Source organism: Balaenoptera acutorostrata, chromosome 6 (genome assembly GCF_949987535.1).
Source record: "Balaenoptera acutorostrata chromosome 6, mBalAcu1.1, whole genome shotgun sequence".
Classification (NCBI taxonomy): domain Eukaryota; kingdom Metazoa; phylum Chordata; class Mammalia; order Artiodactyla; family Balaenopteridae; genus Balaenoptera; species Balaenoptera acutorostrata.
Genome location: NC_080069.1, coordinates 10,628,058 through 10,645,960, shown reverse-complemented (window position 1 = coordinate 10,645,960; position 17,903 = coordinate 10,628,058). Strand labels below are relative to the sequence as shown.

Here is a 17,903-nt window from a genome sequence, read left to right as displayed (position 1 = left end):
CCATGTGCCACAACTACTAAGCCTGTGCTCCAGAGACCGTGAGCCACAACTACTGAAGCCTGCATGCCACAACTACTGAAGCCCGTGTGCCTAGAGCCCGTGCTCCACAACAAGAGAAGCCACCGCAATGAGAAGCCCGCGCACCACAACGAAGAGTAGCCCCCGATCACCGCACCTAGAGAAAATCCGCGCAGAGCAAGGAAGACCCAACGCAGCCAAAAATAAATAAATAAATAAATAAACCTCATAATCTGATGAGGTGGTGGGTTTCAGCTCATTTTACAGATGAAGAAAATGAGGCTCACTGAAATAACACTCTCTGCCCAAATTTATACAGACAGTAAGCGGTGAACTGGAAATCAGACCCAGGTCTATTTAACTCTGCTTGATTTTCATTGAACCGTGGGGGGAAATCCAGAATCACTCCTAGCTAAGAACATACCATATTGGCCAGAAAGAAGAAGTACTTATAAAATCACAGTGCAATATAAAAACACTCCATCTTTGTCCCTTGTGACCTTCTTCCTCCCCTCTTATCTTTCTGACATCTAGGTAACAAGGGTTCAGCTTGATACCATATTTAAGAGGTAGAATGGTACAACAGACAAAGCCAAGACTTTGGATACAGACAGATTTGGGTTTAATGGGGGAAATGTGCTGTTTTTAGATACCCAGTACTAAATATGTCTTCCTTCATTTGATTAAAGCACTCTAGTTTCCATTAGGAATTACTTTTCCCTCATTATTTAGAGTCTGCTGTGTTGGTTAATCAAGGTGGCCTCCCCCTCCCCAGTCATGAGACCAAGCTAGGCCAGTTTACTTTTTTTTTTTGGTGGGGTGCTGTACCACTCAGCTTGTGGGATCTTAGTTCCCTGAGCAGGGATTGAACCCAGGCCCACAGCAGTGAAAGAGCCAAGTCCTAACCACTGGACCTGCCAGGGAATTCCCCTAGGCCAGTTTACTGATGCTGGCTTATCCTTACTTTACAGCTGAGGTGGTCATTCAAAGTACCATAGGTGCTCTGAGCAGGCTAATAAGCTGTTATTGCTGCCTCAACCTTCAGAAGCCCCTTGTCCTTTCTTATTCATTTTGTAAGCCAGCTGATACAATAAATCAATCTCCTTTTTCGCTTCCATTAGCTAGAATCTATTTCTGTTGTTTGCAACCAAAACTTTTTACTTTATACAGTTTGGATACTGGTTCTAAAACTTACTAGCTGTGTAACTTTTTGCAAGTTATTTAATCCATCTCAGTTTCCTTATTTGTAAAATAAGGATGTGCATATCTACCCTCAACTGCTGTTGCAAAGGTTAGAGAAAAAAGGCTCAAGCAGAATGCCTGACAGATGAGTGGTCTTGATAAGTAGAATCCCTGCAGCCTTTCTTAGAACTTCCTGTCATTTACAGAGTGCCTCAAAGCCTGTCCTTTAGAAGGCCACAACAAAATATTTTAAGGTGAAAAATATTTAAAGCAGACTGATGGTATTTTCAGTATGTATCCTCAATGTTTCTGCTTATTTGTGCTTTTCTTCTTCTCTGTAGGTAGGTTTCATATCCAAGGAAGTGGTGCTGGGTGAGGGGGCTAGGACTTACTTGCCTGCCTGACCTCTGGCCTCCGAAAATTACAGCAACAAATACTGGACAGCTCTTTTAAAAAAAAATCACTAGTTTTTAGCTGATACAGGATTCCCCAAATGCTAGATCTGAAATTTTGAGGCTCTCACTTGACATGTAATATTCTCTCCCAGGTTTAAGTTAGAGCTGAAGATAAAGCCAATGTTTTAAAATCTCAGGGTTTTAAACAGTAGACAGTATCTTCCTACAGTTTTTTGCTGTCACCACTCCACTGGCATAAGGGGGAACAAGGGGGCTCAGATCAGTCCTTATATTCTTAGCTCCTAACAGCTAAGTTGCAAAAGGTGTAAGAAATGATTTCATTACAGTATTATTAATTGGCAGCTACAAAAGTACACGTGAGCAGGCAAATTATAGGTACAAAGCATGGTCACTGAATCTAGATCTGCCCAGTTAAAAATCACATATTTCTTTTTTGTTATTGTTATTTATTCATGTTTGACCTTTCTTCTCTTTAAACCAATTGATTTATTCTTTGTTTTATTTAAATTTTTAATTAATTTATTTATTTATTTTGGCTGCTGTGTGCAGCTTGTGGTATTTTAGTTCCCCGACCAGGGATTAAACCCGGGGCCTCGCAGTGGTTAAGAATTCACCTACCAATGCAGGGGACACGGGTTCGATTCCTGGTCCGGGAAGATCCCACATGCCGTGGAGCAACTAAGCCCGTGTGCCACAACTACTGAGCCCACATGCTGCAACTACTGAAGCCCATGCGCCTAGAGCCAGTGCTCCACAACAAGAGAAGCCACCGCTATAAGAAGCCTGTGTACCACAACGAAGAGTAGCCCCCGCTCGCCGCAGCTAGAGAAAGCCCACACTCAGCAACGAAGACCCAATGCCACCAAAAATAAATAAAATTAAAACAAAAAATTTTATAAACCCGGGCCCTCGGCAGCGAAAGTGCGGAGCCGTAACCACCGGACTACCAGGGAATTCCCTAAACCGATTGTTTTTAATCTTTTCTTTTCAGGGCCATAAAACTCTTTGAGAATATGATGAAAACTCCTGCTGTAAGCTGAGAAACTCTCTCTCTCTTTCCAGTTTGTGTAGGAAACAATCTGACTGATTCTAGGCACAATTTCTGATTAGGACAAAGTAGCTTTTTTAGGGCCTCCCCAAGGCCTTACACTGGTTGTTTTCTTTTTCCTGGGTCCTCAGAGCTAGACATTATTTGAATTAGGCTTTCTTCAAATCAACTTGAGGAAAGTTTGGTTTTCAGGAGATGGGCCAGGCCGGGAGAAAGAGCCCTCTTGGTAATAGTCTTGCTGAAGCAGGCAAATGGAGGTGCCCTGCTCTGTCTTTGGTCATTATCTTTTTACAGTTTTTCCTCCTCCATCCATTCTAGACGATGGGCACCGTGCATATTTGCATGCCCACACTGGTTCACAGTATAGACCACTCAGACACTTTTATACTACATAAAAATAACAAGACAAAGCAAGTTGTCTTCCCTCCTTCAACATACAAAGCTTGCTGTTGCTTTTTTATGACCTCTTTTCCCCTTAATGGCTGTCCTTGAACGTTCATCTTTAATTTTTCTTTGGATAAAAAGGAAGAAAAAGGGCTTATGGCCCTTGCCCCCAATGTGTGGTTCTAGTTCCATGTTTAAAGGTAAAGATAGGTCCTCTGGTAAAGTTCCAGTGGCCACGTACCTCCAATTCCATCTTCTAAGCCATTCTTCACACTGTCACCATTATTCAACCTCACTAAGGACCTTATTAGGCCTGTATTAGAGGTACAAAGACGAGAGTCTTGGCTATAATGGAGCTAACAGTCTACTGCTAGAGAGGTTTTTTGTTTGTTTGTTGTTTGTTGTTTTTTTGACAAATAAAAAGGTATATATTTAAGGTGTACAACGTGATGTTTTAATACATGTATACATTGTAAAATGCTTACCACAATCAAACTATTTAACATATCCATCACCTCCCATAGTTACCGTTTGTGTGTGTGTGTGTGATGAGAATACTTGAGATCTACTCGTTTAGCAAATGTCAAGTATACATTATTATTAACTATAGTCACAATGCTGTAGATAGGGTCTCTAGAACTCATTCATTTTATAACCAGAGGTTTGCACCCTTTGATCAATATCTCCCCATTTCCCCACCCCCCAACCTTTGCTAATCACCACTCTCCTTGGGAGGTATTTTTTAAAAAATACCTGTCATTTTTCAGCTCAAAAACCTTCAGAGGCTTGATAATGGCTACAGAATATCCAGGCTCCTCAGCATGCAAATCTAGGTCCACTGTGAATTTACCTCCACCTACCTTTTCAGCCTCATCCTCCTTTCTCTCCCTTCATGCACTATCTGCCCAGACACACTGAACTTCAGATCACAGAACATGGTACAAAACTGATGCTTCTTTGCTTAGGTGGTTTCCTGACACTGCTCACCTGAATCCTAATCTCAGTAGTACGTAATGGGTGCTCAATAAATATTTGTTAGGTCAACTGAATGAATGAATACAACAGTGGAGGGGAGGCAGTTTAAGGCTTAAAACTAGTGGAAAGGAAGGATAAAACTCAACATTAGGAACTGAGCACTGGAATTAAACTCAGGACGATCGGATTTTTATTTGGAGTTTACAGAGTGGAAGAGGATTGAGTTTCTATACTAGCATACATCTCACCCATTGTACATTGCAGTATCGTCAGAGGAGATCAGATATTATCAGGAAATTATCAGGAAAGAGGGTATGGTTAGACTTAAATATGAATTCATCTGATATTCAACTAGGTAGAAACAAAGAAAAACTATAATACCGTGCAAAGAGCTAGTGCTTGATAGGCATAGAAACAATTATTTGTTGGTTGTTAATTTCAGAAATATGAAGCATCTGTCACTTGAACTGCAGCTGAAACGAAGCAAAATGTAATTCCCGGGGGGCACTGCCAAGGCTTGTGAGAGACCCAGGAGGATCTGAGAGCTGAGCTCTCAAACGAAAGCCTCCATCTTTTTCATGCACTGCCCACTGCTCTCACCTCTTTGGGTTCGTCTTTCTCTTCAAGCCTCCGGCACTGGTGTTGCCGTAGTTGCTGTTTCTTTGACTCTGTCTAGCCCCCACCCCTTCCAGTAGTCCAATCACCGTCTATAAATCTTTTCGCTGGCACCCGGGGTCTCTTAGGCAACAATGTGTGGTCTCTTGATTGGCCAGGAGATCCTGGAGGGCTGGCTCCAAAATTGGGCACACGGATAAAAAGAAAAAGTGTAAGCGCCAAGAGGGTGGCAGGGACTGCAATCTCCCAATATAATGCTAGTACGAAGATGCAGCCGATCCTGAAATAAACAGCCTTAAAAGCCCTCATTCAAGACATAAGTGTGTTCCAAATCAGGCCAACCTACTGAGCATGCCCAGTTATATCGTTCTGGTCGCTCCAGGGTTCCAAAACGTCAACTCCATTTCTCCGGGTTTTAAGAGTGGCCAACAGGTAAAAGAAGGTTGGAGGAAAAAGAATTCTAGAGAGGTTCAGTGAAAGAATAGCACCTGCACACAGGAAGTGGAAGGACGTGGGAAAATTGCCCAACACACAAACTCGCAAATGCTTCACCATGACTTTTAATTTATTGGATTAAAGAATTCAGGCCGACTGACGGATACACCAGGGAACCAGCAGATGGCATGCCTTAATAAGAATAGCTCCAAATTTGGGAAATTTTAGGATCAGTCTAACTTAATTAAATTTGTGGAGTATCCACCATGTAATGAGAGGCGGAGTGAGAATGCAAGGATAAAAAAAGAAATCTAATGAGGAAACCTGGAAAATGCAATGTAGAAATAACTACCGTAAGGACCACAGTGATAACTACTGTGATAGAACTATAAACAAGTGTTAGAGAAAAACAAAACATTCAACATTTCAGAACGGAGCTTCTCTGGTAAACGTAAAGCAGTTCTTATGGGCAGCAGCTAAACAAATTAGAAAAACAAAAAAGACTCTTTCACTAATATTTCCTAAAATAGATAAAAATGTACTCCTATGCAAACAAATGTAAACTCTGTATCGTTTCATAGTTTTGAAATAGGCAGCATTTGTATATCTCCCATTTAAAAAGAAAATGAAAAGTGAAGCTCATAAAGGTTGTTGCTTTCCGTGAGTTGACAAAGGATCAGTAAGTGGCCAAACTGAAATTAGAACCTAGGTTGTCTGAATTCCAGCCTAGTGGTTTTTCCACATGATCAGGTTGTATGTAAAATGAATAAACAAAGCCTTTTTGCAGGGGCAGAGGCCTGGGGGAGGTAGGTAGATGCAGTACTAAATTACTGTGTATTACCAGTTAACATGTATGGTTTCAAGATGGGTTCATCCAGAAAGAGACCAGTTTTAACAACATGCTGGTAGAGTGCTGTGTCTCTGTGAAGTTCCCGCTCATTAAAGATTTTCTACTGGTGGTTACAGCATTGAATGAAAGAGAGATGGGTTTAAAGAGAGCAGAACATTTTATCCCTGTTAGAGCTGAGTATTTTTATCCATGAAAATAAGGTCCCTTTCTTCGGTCCTCTCAACCAGCACCCTCTAGACTTCTCCTTGATCAGCCCTTCATCAGTCTGACTTCTGACCCTCCAAGGCTGAACACCACCATTCACGCTGTGTTCACGGTGAGCGCATTGGCTCAATATCCTTGATAATTCAACATTACTTTTAAATGAAACATTTCAACATTTCAACCACAAAGAAAAGTTTAGAGACTTGCCTAAGAAACACCCTTGTCTCCCCACAGAGATTTTTTAAAATGTTAACATTTTGCTTCCTGTGTGTGATTAACAGTTGAAGCCCCTTTTGCATGCTTCCCAGATCTCATTCCCCACCCTGCTTGCCTAGAGGCAACCACTATCGTGAAATTAGTGTGTAGCCCACTAATCCACTTTTTATGCTTACTGTATATACATGGTTGACCTCATAAACAATACGTCGGTTTTAGAGAGCTATCATAATTTACATATCTTGTAGTTTGGTTTTTCCACTCAGTGTTCTATTTCTGAGATGTGATCATGTTGCTACATTCGGTGATAATTTCTACATCATTCCCACCTCCCGGTGTGAGCCAAGATATGTTCTATGCCTGACAGCTTCAATGTGTCCGTGTGTAAATTGCATAAAAAATGTGCTAGCAGCACATCTCCAGAAGATCTGCAGGTACAAGGGATCTGGAAGTACATGAAGCAGGTCCACACAGATTTTCACAAACGCTCTTAGCTGCTTCACTCACTCTCGGTAGAGGCAGTGTTGGCTCCACAGGACACAATGACTTGCTAAGAATCAGTCTAAGGATCAATACTACTTTTTTTTTTTTTTTCAAATGTTACTGCACGAGTAGTTATTTATTAACGAAATTGAAAATGTCTCTTCAGATCTCTTTTATGATGCGCTTTCCCATAGCTCATCTTCTGACGTTCAACTGTATTTATGGCTGCCTCAGCTCAACATTTATTTATCATTTAGGGAATACCTTTAAAAAGATTATGTTAAAATATACGAACCAAAATTTACCAACTTAACCAAGTGTACAGTTAAGTACATTCATATTGTGCGACAAGATCAAAATATTACTTTGTCCTGTGTGCTACCACAGATCAAAATGATGCCTGTGAAGTCTAGGTTGAAAACGGACGAAAAGGAAGAGAAAGGTAGGTAAAATAATGTAGGCAAAAAGAAGAACAGTTTTGGCTTGAAATGAATCCAAACTCAGCCATTCAAACGCTGTGTGACTTTGGGTAAGTCATTTAACCTTTCGGGACCGTTCTTTTCCGCGTCTGAAAAATGAGAGGTTGGGTTTAGATGACTTCTAAGAAATCTTTCAGTTCTAAAATTACTTATGTAGAAAAAGCGAGGAGAAACGTTTCCTAAGGAGCAAAAGATGGGGGAATGCCACCAATCAACCACAAGCTCCACCTGCTCTCTAAGGTGCTGGTAAAGAAGATATAAACTGTTCACGGGCAGGTATCCTGTCTACTCTGTTGTTTCAGCCTGGAGCTCTGCAACAGGCCAGTTGACTACCTCCACCTGAACCCAGTGCCACGCTCAGCAGCTGGTGACCCGCCTCTTAACCATCTCCAATTCTCGGGTCCCCGGGGGCACACTGGTTCTCAAAACAGGTCCTGGTAGTCTCCCAATACTAGCATCCCAGGCTTGAGAGATGAGAGTCGGCGCGCTGTCTCAGCAGGGAAGAGAGGGATGGCTTTGCAAAGGGAGTTTATTTAAGAAAAACGCTTCCAGAGCTCGGAACGACTCCGCGGGGGGTAGGAAGCGCCAGGCATCACCCGCGGCTCGAAGCCGGGAAAAACGAGGCGAGCGGAGCGGATTTCAGGCAGCTGGGCTCAAAATGGGAACGCTCGGGCGCGTGCGCAGCGCGCCTGCGCCGTGCGGGCGCGCGCGTGCTCGCTCCGCTGGCCGCGCGCCCCGGCGCTCGCGAAAGCTCGCGGTCGCTCCGAGGCGTGCGCAGGCGGTCCTCCTTCGCTCCGTTTACCTGAGGGACCCGCGGCCACCCACGGCCGGCGCCGCAGCCCCCCAGGAACCCGGCCCCGAGGTGTGAGGTGAGCCCCGGAGCGTGCGGCTCCCCCGTCCGGCTCAGCGGGAAGAGGGCTCGGGGAGTGTGGGGACTGAGGAGGTGCCGCCGCGGCTGCCCGCTCCTCTGTCTAACCCTATGCCGAGGAGCCACCAGCAGCCCCGGCAGCTCCTCCTCAGGGATCGTTATTCTTGTCGCGGCCAAAACAAAAGCCTTGGGTGCCGGGCTGTGGCGGGGTGTCTCGGGGCTTCTCGGGGTGGGCGGCGGGCCGGCGGGGCGCGGGGGAGCGGGGTTTGGGGTTGGGGGTTGAGGCGGACAGATGCTCGCGGACAGGTTTAACCCTCTCGGTCCCGAGCTCGCGCTGGGCAACCTGTGCGAGTGTGGCCCGCGTTCCCCCCGCGCCGCCCCCGGCCCAGCCCTCCGCCTCGGTGGGCGCCGCGGGGGCGTGTGGCGCTCCGGGGCCGCCCGGGGCGTGGGTGGAGGACGCGGCCGCCGGCGGGGAGGACAGTGCACCGAGGGCTGCGCGTCGGGGCGCGGGGGTCCGCCCGAGACCCGCGTCGAGGCTTCCCCGGGCCCGGGCGGCGTCTCAGCATCTGACCGGCCTCCTGTTTCCAGTCCTAAAAGTTGTTCCCTCCCCTCCCTCCCGTCAGTTCGCAAAGTCTGCTGCTCCCTCCCCGAGGCTTCCCCCGCTGCCCGCTTTGATGCTCCGTGTGTTTGCCCTGGGGTACCGCGGGGCAGCTCATCCATAGCCTCTGAAATAAAGCTGCTGTTAAAATACTTCAAGACGTTTTAGCAGCTTCCTAGAGGCTTTTGAAGAGTTAGGTGCCTCCTCAATAAGAGAAAGACGGCTGCTTCTATTTTTTTCTTTTCTTTCTTTCTTTTTTTTTTTAGAACAAAAGCACATGCCACTAATTCAGGCATAGGAGTCAACTTAAAGTTGCAAAATATCTGCTGTTGGAAGGAGGTCCGGTTTTTGGCCCAGAATTAAAATGAGAATTTGAATTTTGGTTTCCTTCTAAATTTAATCGGTTGGAGCAGCAGAGCAGACTAGCAGCTATGGAAATGAATAACTGCTATATAGAAACAGCCAAGCAAGATCTTATTTTATAGAAGTAGTTCTCATAGACCTGTCATGTTTATTTACAGGAATTGGGTTACTTGGCAAAGCCAGTACCGCAAGAGCAAGGAAACAAAGACCTGACATTGGGGATGTTACCTCCCTCTTCAGCCTTCTTTTAGCCTTTAGTGGTGTGCTGACAGTCAAAGGAATAGATAAATCAGTAGTTTTGTTATTAAGAAGCATTTACTCCTCAAGATAATGCTTTCCATCGTACTTTTAAGCAAATCAATACCATCTTTTTCCTCCTGGGGAAAAAAAAAAAAAAAGCATTTACTTGAACTACCTACCAAACCACAACATAGAGGTAATAAGACAGGAAAGTGGTGTAAAAGCTTAAGGGGGCAGGCTTGCAAGGATAGAGCTGAAGATAAAAGATAATTGAGATGCAGCCCTTCTCTTACCGGGTTGCCTTTTATTTAGTGGAATAAAGTGTTCCTCCTCTACCCCCCAAGGGCTTTGAAACTATCAGGAAAATAAGAAGGTAATTAGTAAAGCCTACCATCCTAACTTCTCTTTCCTCCTACTTCTTTCTTTTTTTTTTCTCATCCACTAATATTCTCTACCTCCACATCTCTCTTGAATCTACCAATGTCCCATTAATAAAAGAAGAAAGGACCGTAGGCTCTTTCATTCCTTTTTTCATCTTAGCTACTGTATTCCTCTGAGCTTTATTCTGTGCTGTGAACATTTAGGTGGCTTTTTCTTGGGAGTCCCATAATTGAGATATTTGAAGTAGGGAGGGTTGAGGGGAATATAATAGTAAAGTGCACATTCTTTCTTTGTATAGTACAATGTGAAAGCTTCATCATTGGGCAAAGAGAGGGAAGTTTTTAACTCACAATAAGTCCTCTGTTTCCCACTTGACAGGAAAAAATGTCTCTCCCCAACTTAAATTTCATATTTGTTAGTAAAACTATGAGATTTTATACTGAAAACTTATTCTGAGCATATTAGTTTGTTGATGTTAGGCTGCTATTGACTTTATTTTCTTTAAGAGACAGGTGGTAGGAAACAGTTCTTACCACATCTTTACCTTCTTTCGCAGGGGAGAGCAGTGTTGGCCTCAGGTTTGTTTTTTTTTTAACCCCTAAAACTCTAGAATTATGGCTGCTTAAAGCTGCAGCTGCCCACATAAAGAGCAATAGTGCAAATGAAAAGCAAGACTTTGAAATATGTACGAGAGATTGTTCAGTGTAGGTTTGCGAAAAGATGTGTAGCAGGGTCTTGAGGAAAGAAATGAAGGTTTTTAATAGTGGCATTTCCATAAGGCTAGGAATAAATGTTTGAAGAGTAACAACTCTTCATTGGCTAGGAAGCAGTTTTAACTGACTGTTGCATCAAAAATGATGGATCTCTCTTTGAATTCCAATTTGTTATACTGAGAACTAGCGACAGTTTTGGTGGATCCAAGGAATTCACTGCAAATGAAGGTTGAGATAAATATAACTAGGCTAGTCGGCTAAAAAAAAAATCCTGGTCCCCAAATTTTATCTCACTGAACTAATTTTATAGTCAAAGCATACAACCATGCTAAAGGGGAAAAAAAAATTCAGGGGCTTGATATTAGAGCATTTTCTGAACAAATTTTAATTGAAAAGGGAAGCCAGGCTGGAATGTCACCTGATTTTTTTTTTTTTTTTTTTTAGTCCAGAATCTGGCCATCTTTTAACTTTCCAGTTTTGTTTTTAGATTAGTTTTAAAAGATCTTCTGCTTTCTTTAGTCTTAAAAGTAATGTATAATTTGTAAAATGGACTGGATTTTGATGCCTACCATTCATTTTAATTTTGAACTTAGATGTATTTGTTTTTCCTGTGTTTGTTTTTCTTTCTAAGCCCTATCGCTCAGCACACTGGAAGATTAGATTATCTGTTGTAATCAGTAGATGACAAGATGAACTTTAAAAATTACAGAGATGAAGTAGGAAGGAGGTACTCTGAGATTAATAGGAATCTAGGACCTATGAATTAAATATGGAGGTGTATAAATTTTCTTTTTACAACCAGGAAACAGTATTTCGAGAATGAATTTATTTTTTAAGTAATAAGATATGGAAAACAAAAGGCCAAAAACTACATGGGTTTTAGGAAGAGGAACCTAACAGTTAGAGCAGTGAGTATGCTCTGAATGTATATTTTGCTCTCCAACAAGACAGTAATTTACTTGAGAGAAGAAACTCTTTAGAGGTAGTCATTGCTAATCCTTGTAATGCATTCTTGGAAAACTCCTCTGAAAGAAGACAAGGAATATTTCTCCTGTTCCCATTGTAGCCACTGTATTTGAGGCAACCTTTAGATGGTATTTCTGAATTGGAAATGCAAAATGTTATCTACATTTATAGAGTGTCAAGAAAATTAAATCTAAGCTGAGAATGATGAACCAGATCACTTTCTGTACAGAAAGTGTGAATTGGAATAGAATTGCTGAACATAATCTTTCGTTGCAGGACCCTCTTGACAAGCCCTCAGGGCCCACTGTTGTCATTGTTTCTTCAGGGATTCAGCCTGCTTTCCTCTTCACAGTTGCCATCTCCTGCTTTTCCCACTTGAGTTCTTTGGGTCTGGCTTTGTAGCCAGCCTGGGAAGACAGTCTTCCAAGATTGCATCCCCTTTATTGCTGTTCTTCAGGACAAATACTCAGCTTATTTTAAGGGCTTTTACTTTCTATCATCAAAAGAAAACTGGTAAATTGGGTAATACCAGATTCCTGACGTTACACATTGATAAAAATTGAAGTGTATGTTTAAATGTATCTATTCCTTTTTGTTTTGTGATGAAATGATAATCAAGTAGCTTAATCTGAAATCAGTTTTCCATGTTATCTTATATTGCTCTGTAGAGAAGGGAATGTGCCTCTTTTCTCAGGGTTAGGGCATGAACAACTGTTGCCATATTGCTCACTTTTTACTGGGCCCTGCCTCCTGAGGCTGTTCACTCCAGTTATGTTAATCCAGCAGTTCCCTTTATTCAGCAGAGATTCTGCAGATTCTTATAGTAAAAAAATATAATATCAGTAAGAATGCCAGAAGGACTTTTAACCTTTATTTAATGAGTTGCTATATTTTGGCAGTATCTCTTGGGGTCCCGAATCTTCTCTGTGTCCTGCTGTCTGGAACTTCAACTTACAGCTTTTCCAAGGATGATTCTACCTTAGGAAAAATGACTGTTGCTAGCCATACTCACATGATCCTGATTAGAAGCAGGTATTTCATTATGTTATTTAAAAGCAGTTTAGAATACATATCAAAAGTTTTTTTTTAAAACTGTGTATAACAACATTTGATTCAGCTGATAAGTGATCTGATTTTTTTCAATATTGAAAATCAGTTTTTGACTCATACTATGTTGATCATCAGTTTTTTGCTTTCCTTACTACATACAGTAGGACAGTTTTGTGTCCCTTGGCTTGTTGCTTAATTAGCAGCCAATAAATCAGTGATTCGGCTAGTATTCTTGTCAGCTAGTCAGCACACATTTATAGATTTAGCAGAGTTAAATTATCCCATACACAAATAATATACGACAGATTTTTAAATAAAATTTTAGCATTTATAATATTTTATTTATTTATTTTTTGTTTTCGTTTTTTGGCCACGCGGCATGCGAGATCTTAGTTCCCCAACTAGGGATGGAACCCTGTGCCCCCTGCAGTGGAAGCGCGGACTCCTAACCACTGGACTGCCAGGGAATTCCCTATAATATTTTATTTTTAAACAACTGAAATAGTTTTATTCTGTTCTGTGTATGTATCTTTCTGACAAAAGTGGGATATATATATATATATATATATATATATATATATGCTGTTTTGCAAACCATTTTTAAATTTTATTTTTTACTTATTGTTACTGTCTTACCATGTCAACATATACAGATCCTGCTCATCATTTTTAGTGAGTATATCATGTATTGGTTGTACCATAGTTTAACCAGTTACTTATTGGTAGACTTATAGGTTGCCTCTGGTTTTTATTTTATAAACATGCCTCTGGTTTTTATTTTATAAACAATGTTGCACTAACATTTTGGTTTTACATCATGTGTACTTGTGTTTCCTTTTTTTTTTTTTTTTTGATGTATTTTTGGCTCCATGGGTCTTCGTTGCTGTGCGCGGGCTTTCTCTAGTTGTGGCGAGCTGGGGGCTGCTCTTTTATGCGGTGCGCGGGCTTCTCATTGTGGTGGCTTCTCTCGTTGCGGAGCACAGGCTCTAGGGCGCGCAGGCTCAGTAGTTGTGATGCACGGGCTTAGTTGCTCTGCAGCATGTGGGTTCTTCCCAGACCAGGGCTCGAACCCATGTCCCCTGCACTGACAGGCAGATTCTTAACCACTGCACCACCACGGAAGTCCCTGTGTTTACTTTCTTAGAATAAATTATAGAATAGGTTTGCTTTATCAGATTGTACACATTTTAAGGGCTTTTGATGTACGTAGCTGTATTTTTTTGAAATACCAACTAGTTTACATTCCCACCAGTAGTATTTGAAAGTGGGGAATTCCCTGGCAGTCCAGAGGTTAGGCACTTTCACTGCCATGGCCTGGACTCAATCCCTGGTGGGGGAACTAAGATCCCACAAGCCACACGGCCAAAAAAAAAACCATAGTGTTTGAAAGTGTTGGAATGTTGAAAATGTTCTTTTCCCTGCACCCTCTCCTATACTGTTTTCTATTATTCTTATTTTGCCTATCTGATTGGCAAAAATGTTATATATCATGTTCACATGTTTTTAGTAGTAAAGTTGAATATCTTTTCATGTGTTTGTTGGCTATTTGTATTTCTTATGTAAATTTATGTCTTTTTCCCATTTTTCTATTAAAGTATTCTTTATCTGCTTTTTAAAAAATTCATTGTATGTATTACTTTTGCTAAGTACACAATTACGTACAAATATCCTATACTCTTAAATTTCTCTATTTTAGGATAGCATTTCTCAAAATATGACTTATAGATCACCTGTAACAGAACCTGAGATAATCATTAGAATGCATATCATTTTCCAGAGGTTCAGATTTCTTAGACTTATGGGGGAATCTATGAATCTGCTACACATTAAGATTAGGGCACCTCTGATTTGGGGGAAATATAAATTCTTTAAGATTTTTACTATTCCTATTTTTCTTTTTGTCTCACGGCATTCCACTGTTTTTTTTTCTCATTTATTTTAATAATCATAAACTACTCTTGGTGTGTTAAGATTATACCCCAGCCTAACATAATAATTTTACAAAAATGTTTTGATATGTGGAAATATTTTTTTTATTTTTTGGCTGCGTTGGGTCTTTGTTGCTGTGCGCGGGCTTTCTCTGGTTGTGGCGAGTAAGGGCTACTCTTCGTTGTGGTGCACAGGCTTCTCATTGTGGTGGCTTCTCTTGTTGCAGAGCACGGGCTCTAGGCGCATGGGTTTCAGTAGTTGCAGCATGTGGGCTCAATAGTTGGGGCGTGCAGGCTCAGTAGTTGTGGCGCACGGGATAGTTGCTCAGTGGCATGTGGAATCTTCCCGGACCAGGGATCAAACCTGGTGTCCCCTGCATTGGCGGGTGGATTCTTAACCACTGTGCCACCAGGGAAGTCCTGATATATGGAAATTTGAATGTCATAGTACATAAAGGAAAGCACTTTTGTAAGGTGGTGGGAAGCCTTGCTTGTAAATGAGGCAAAAGGATTAATTGAGAGAAAAACAAGTAAATAGAGTAGGCAGAAGTATAAGGGGGTTTCTCATCTAGTTTCAAAAACCCAATGAGCTATTGCTTAGTTTCTCCCTCAAGTTTTATGTGGTAGTCTTCTTTGAACCATATATTTGAAACCCATACTGCTTGAAAAATAGATTAGTCTAAATGAAATTTTTGAAATTCTTATTGTTATATACATATTCAGTAGGGAGCAATGTTCCCTTTAATTTTTTTTTTTAGATGCAAGCAGATGAACATGCTGCATAAGCAGCAAACTACAAAGATGGAACTTACATGGATGTTTTAATACTGTAACCAAATAAAGCTTTCAGTGGTTATTTGACACATTTAATGATATGCATAATTGTTACTGTGCTGCATGGTAATTAAGCTTAAATATGAATGACTGTGTTTATTATCAGTTTTCTATAGCCAGGCATCACATTTTTGGGACCAGCTTGAAGGAGGAAAATATATGGCAGGCCAAGAAGCTTTTGCAAATATTTCTGGTTTAGAGATTTCAGTATTAGAGAGATTAGATGTTTGGGGCCGGGATTGCTCGTATCTTTAGTGTTCCTAATTCTGGAGGCCACAGACTTTCCTTTTCCCTTCCACTACTCAAGACCATATACTAGGGGGAGAAATTGGGAAGATTCAGCCATTGCTTTACTTTCTCCAAATAGTTTTTTCTGCCTAGTAATTAAAGCTTGGGTTGCAGAGGTCCCAGTCATTGATAGTCAGTGCACAAAGGACAGTTTCCTTCCCTGCTTAAGCCAAACCAGTTCCAGGTCTCAAGGTCTAAGCTGTCACGGGCTGTAGTATATATTTAAGTTGTCTGTTAACCCGGGTCTCTGAGAATTTCTGAACCTTTCTTTTTCATGTTTTCCCAATCTAGGCTGTCTACCGCAAACAGAAATATCTAATATCTATGAAACAAAACGAAATAAAAGCAAATTTAACATCATTATGAAACCAAATGAAAGTATGATAGCTTAGAATATGCTTTTTTCCTGCCAGACCTGCCTTCCACTCCACCTATACCCTTCCAGCCCCAAATGAGATGCATATTTTTGCCCCTGGAAAAGTAGTGTCAAGTCAAAGATTCTAAAACTTGGAAGAAACTATAACTGGGAATCATTCCTGTTCCTGCTATAACTTTCTAGGGATGATTTCTATTCTCTGAAACTTGGCTGTGTGTAATGAAGCATTTGTTGGTCAAATGTTTCTACATCTATGGTACTAAATTTTTGTACTGTCTAAAAGGATGAAGTAATGTTGGGAAAATGTCCTTGATACTACTTTTAGAATCTTCTATTTGCCAGTTCAGTATTGGTTGATAGTAGTCTTTGTATCAGCTGTTATTCAGCAATAAAACTACCTAATGTTTGATGTTGCTTTACCTTTTATAGAGTACTTTTACATTCATTACTTCATAATTCACTCATAAATCATCTTTGTTTGGGAGGTGCTATTTTCAGGAAGGAAAGTTCTGAGCTCAGAGAAGTTAAGCGACTCAAAGAGCTATAAAGAGGCTTGAATCCATGTCTTTCTATTTATTTATATTTTACATCTTTCACAGATGCCATCTGCCAAATCATTTAATGTAAAAACTGCACTATTAATGATTAAAACACATATAATAAAATTTAAATTAAATAACTTAGGTTATAAGTGTGGCAGATATTTAAATAAAATTTAGGACAACGGCATACAGATTTTTCAAAATGGATCAATTATGTCTTGTGACAAATGAAAAATTGCCATCATAGATGGGAAATTTCCCATCATAGATGGGAAATTAAACTATATGTTATATAGGCAACTGAGGGAAGAAAATTTGCCTTGGTTATGTATTATGTTAGTATATCTATACCATAAATGATAAAGTAGAAAAACTATACTATATCTTTATGAAATACCCGTGTATTTTATCTGTTAGGTCAGTATTATATCTCTCAACAAAGATTTTTTTTTTTAATTTCTCTTTCTGGTAGTTCATTGTTAGTGTATAGAAACGCAACTGATTTTTGTGTACTGATCTTGTATCCTGCAACTTTACTGAGCTAATCAAAGATTTTACTATCAACTCCATAATATTTTGAGAGGAAATGACTAATTTCTCCCATTTTTAAAAAATTTCTTTTCAGATATTTCAATCAAAGGAAGAAATAGCTCTTCTCCTAAGATGGAATCTGTTGTTTGGGAATGTGGTTGATCAACTTGATATGTTGGCCAAGTGGTGCCCTGTGTAATAAAATGAAAAGAAGAGACAAGATGATGTCATTTTCCCATATTGTGAAACCAAAAACAAATGCCTTTTGTGAGACCAAGTTAACAAACCTCTGACGGTGCAAAGAATATTTCTGCTTGAAGAACTTAACAGAAAGATAGAAGAAGTACTTTCAAGTTGAGACCTGCAAGTGTATAAAGATCCAAAATACATATTGAGAAGGCCTGATCACCTGAGTCTCATTCAGTCGAGGAAGCATGGCTATGAGTTGGATTGTCTTCATTCTGTGGCCCTTGACTATGTTTGTGGGGCATATAGGTGGGCACAGTTTGTTTTCTTGTGAACCTATTACCTTGAGGATGTGCCAAGATTTGCCTTATAATACTACCTTCATGCCTAATCTTCTGAATCATTATGACCAACAGACAGCAGCTTTGGCAATGGAGGTAAGACTCGATCTATTATTTGACATGTCGTAGAAAATGATTCTTGTATTGCCCTGTTAAACCAATCTAATGAATGTGTCTGATAGACAACAGGAAAATAATGTTGTTTTTAACTACATCTTGTACATTACAAAGTTATGTATTTAGGTTCAAACTCTAACGGATTGAAAATTTCATGTTTGGGGAATGTTACTCATCTTAGTTTTCAGACATTATTCTTTTATAAAGAAATTTGAAACACTGGAACTTGGGCGATAATAGCCATTCAGAAGTTTAAAACTGTCCAAGTTATGATAT

The 17,903-nt window shown here is 40.6% G+C and overlaps 2 protein-coding genes across 8 annotated transcripts in view; one reads left to right on the top strand and one right to left on the bottom strand.

Annotated features, from left to right (window-relative positions):
- FBXO16 (F-box protein 16) overlaps positions 1 to 4,803 on the bottom strand; it is a 57,470-nt gene extending 52,667 nt beyond the window's left edge. For all 7 annotated transcript variants that reach the window (XM_007192719.2, XM_007192718.3, XM_057549376.1 and 4 more), the window contains exon 1: positions 4,624 to 4,803. The gene's annotated coding sequence lies outside the window, so the exon portion shown is untranslated. The remainder of the gene's footprint in view (positions 1 to 4,623) is intronic.
- Positions 4,804 to 8,040: 3,237 nt separating this feature from the next.
- FZD3 (frizzled class receptor 3) overlaps positions 8,041 to 17,903 on the top strand; it is a 106,505-nt gene continuing 96,642 nt past the window's right edge. The window contains exons 1-2 of the mRNA XM_057548953.1: positions 8,041 to 8,174; positions 17,078 to 17,606. Of these exons, the coding sequence (XP_057404936.1) occupies positions 17,418 to 17,606 (189 nt within the window). The 5' untranslated portion in view covers positions 8,041 to 8,174; positions 17,078 to 17,417. The remainder of the gene's footprint in view (positions 8,175 to 17,077; positions 17,607 to 17,903) is intronic.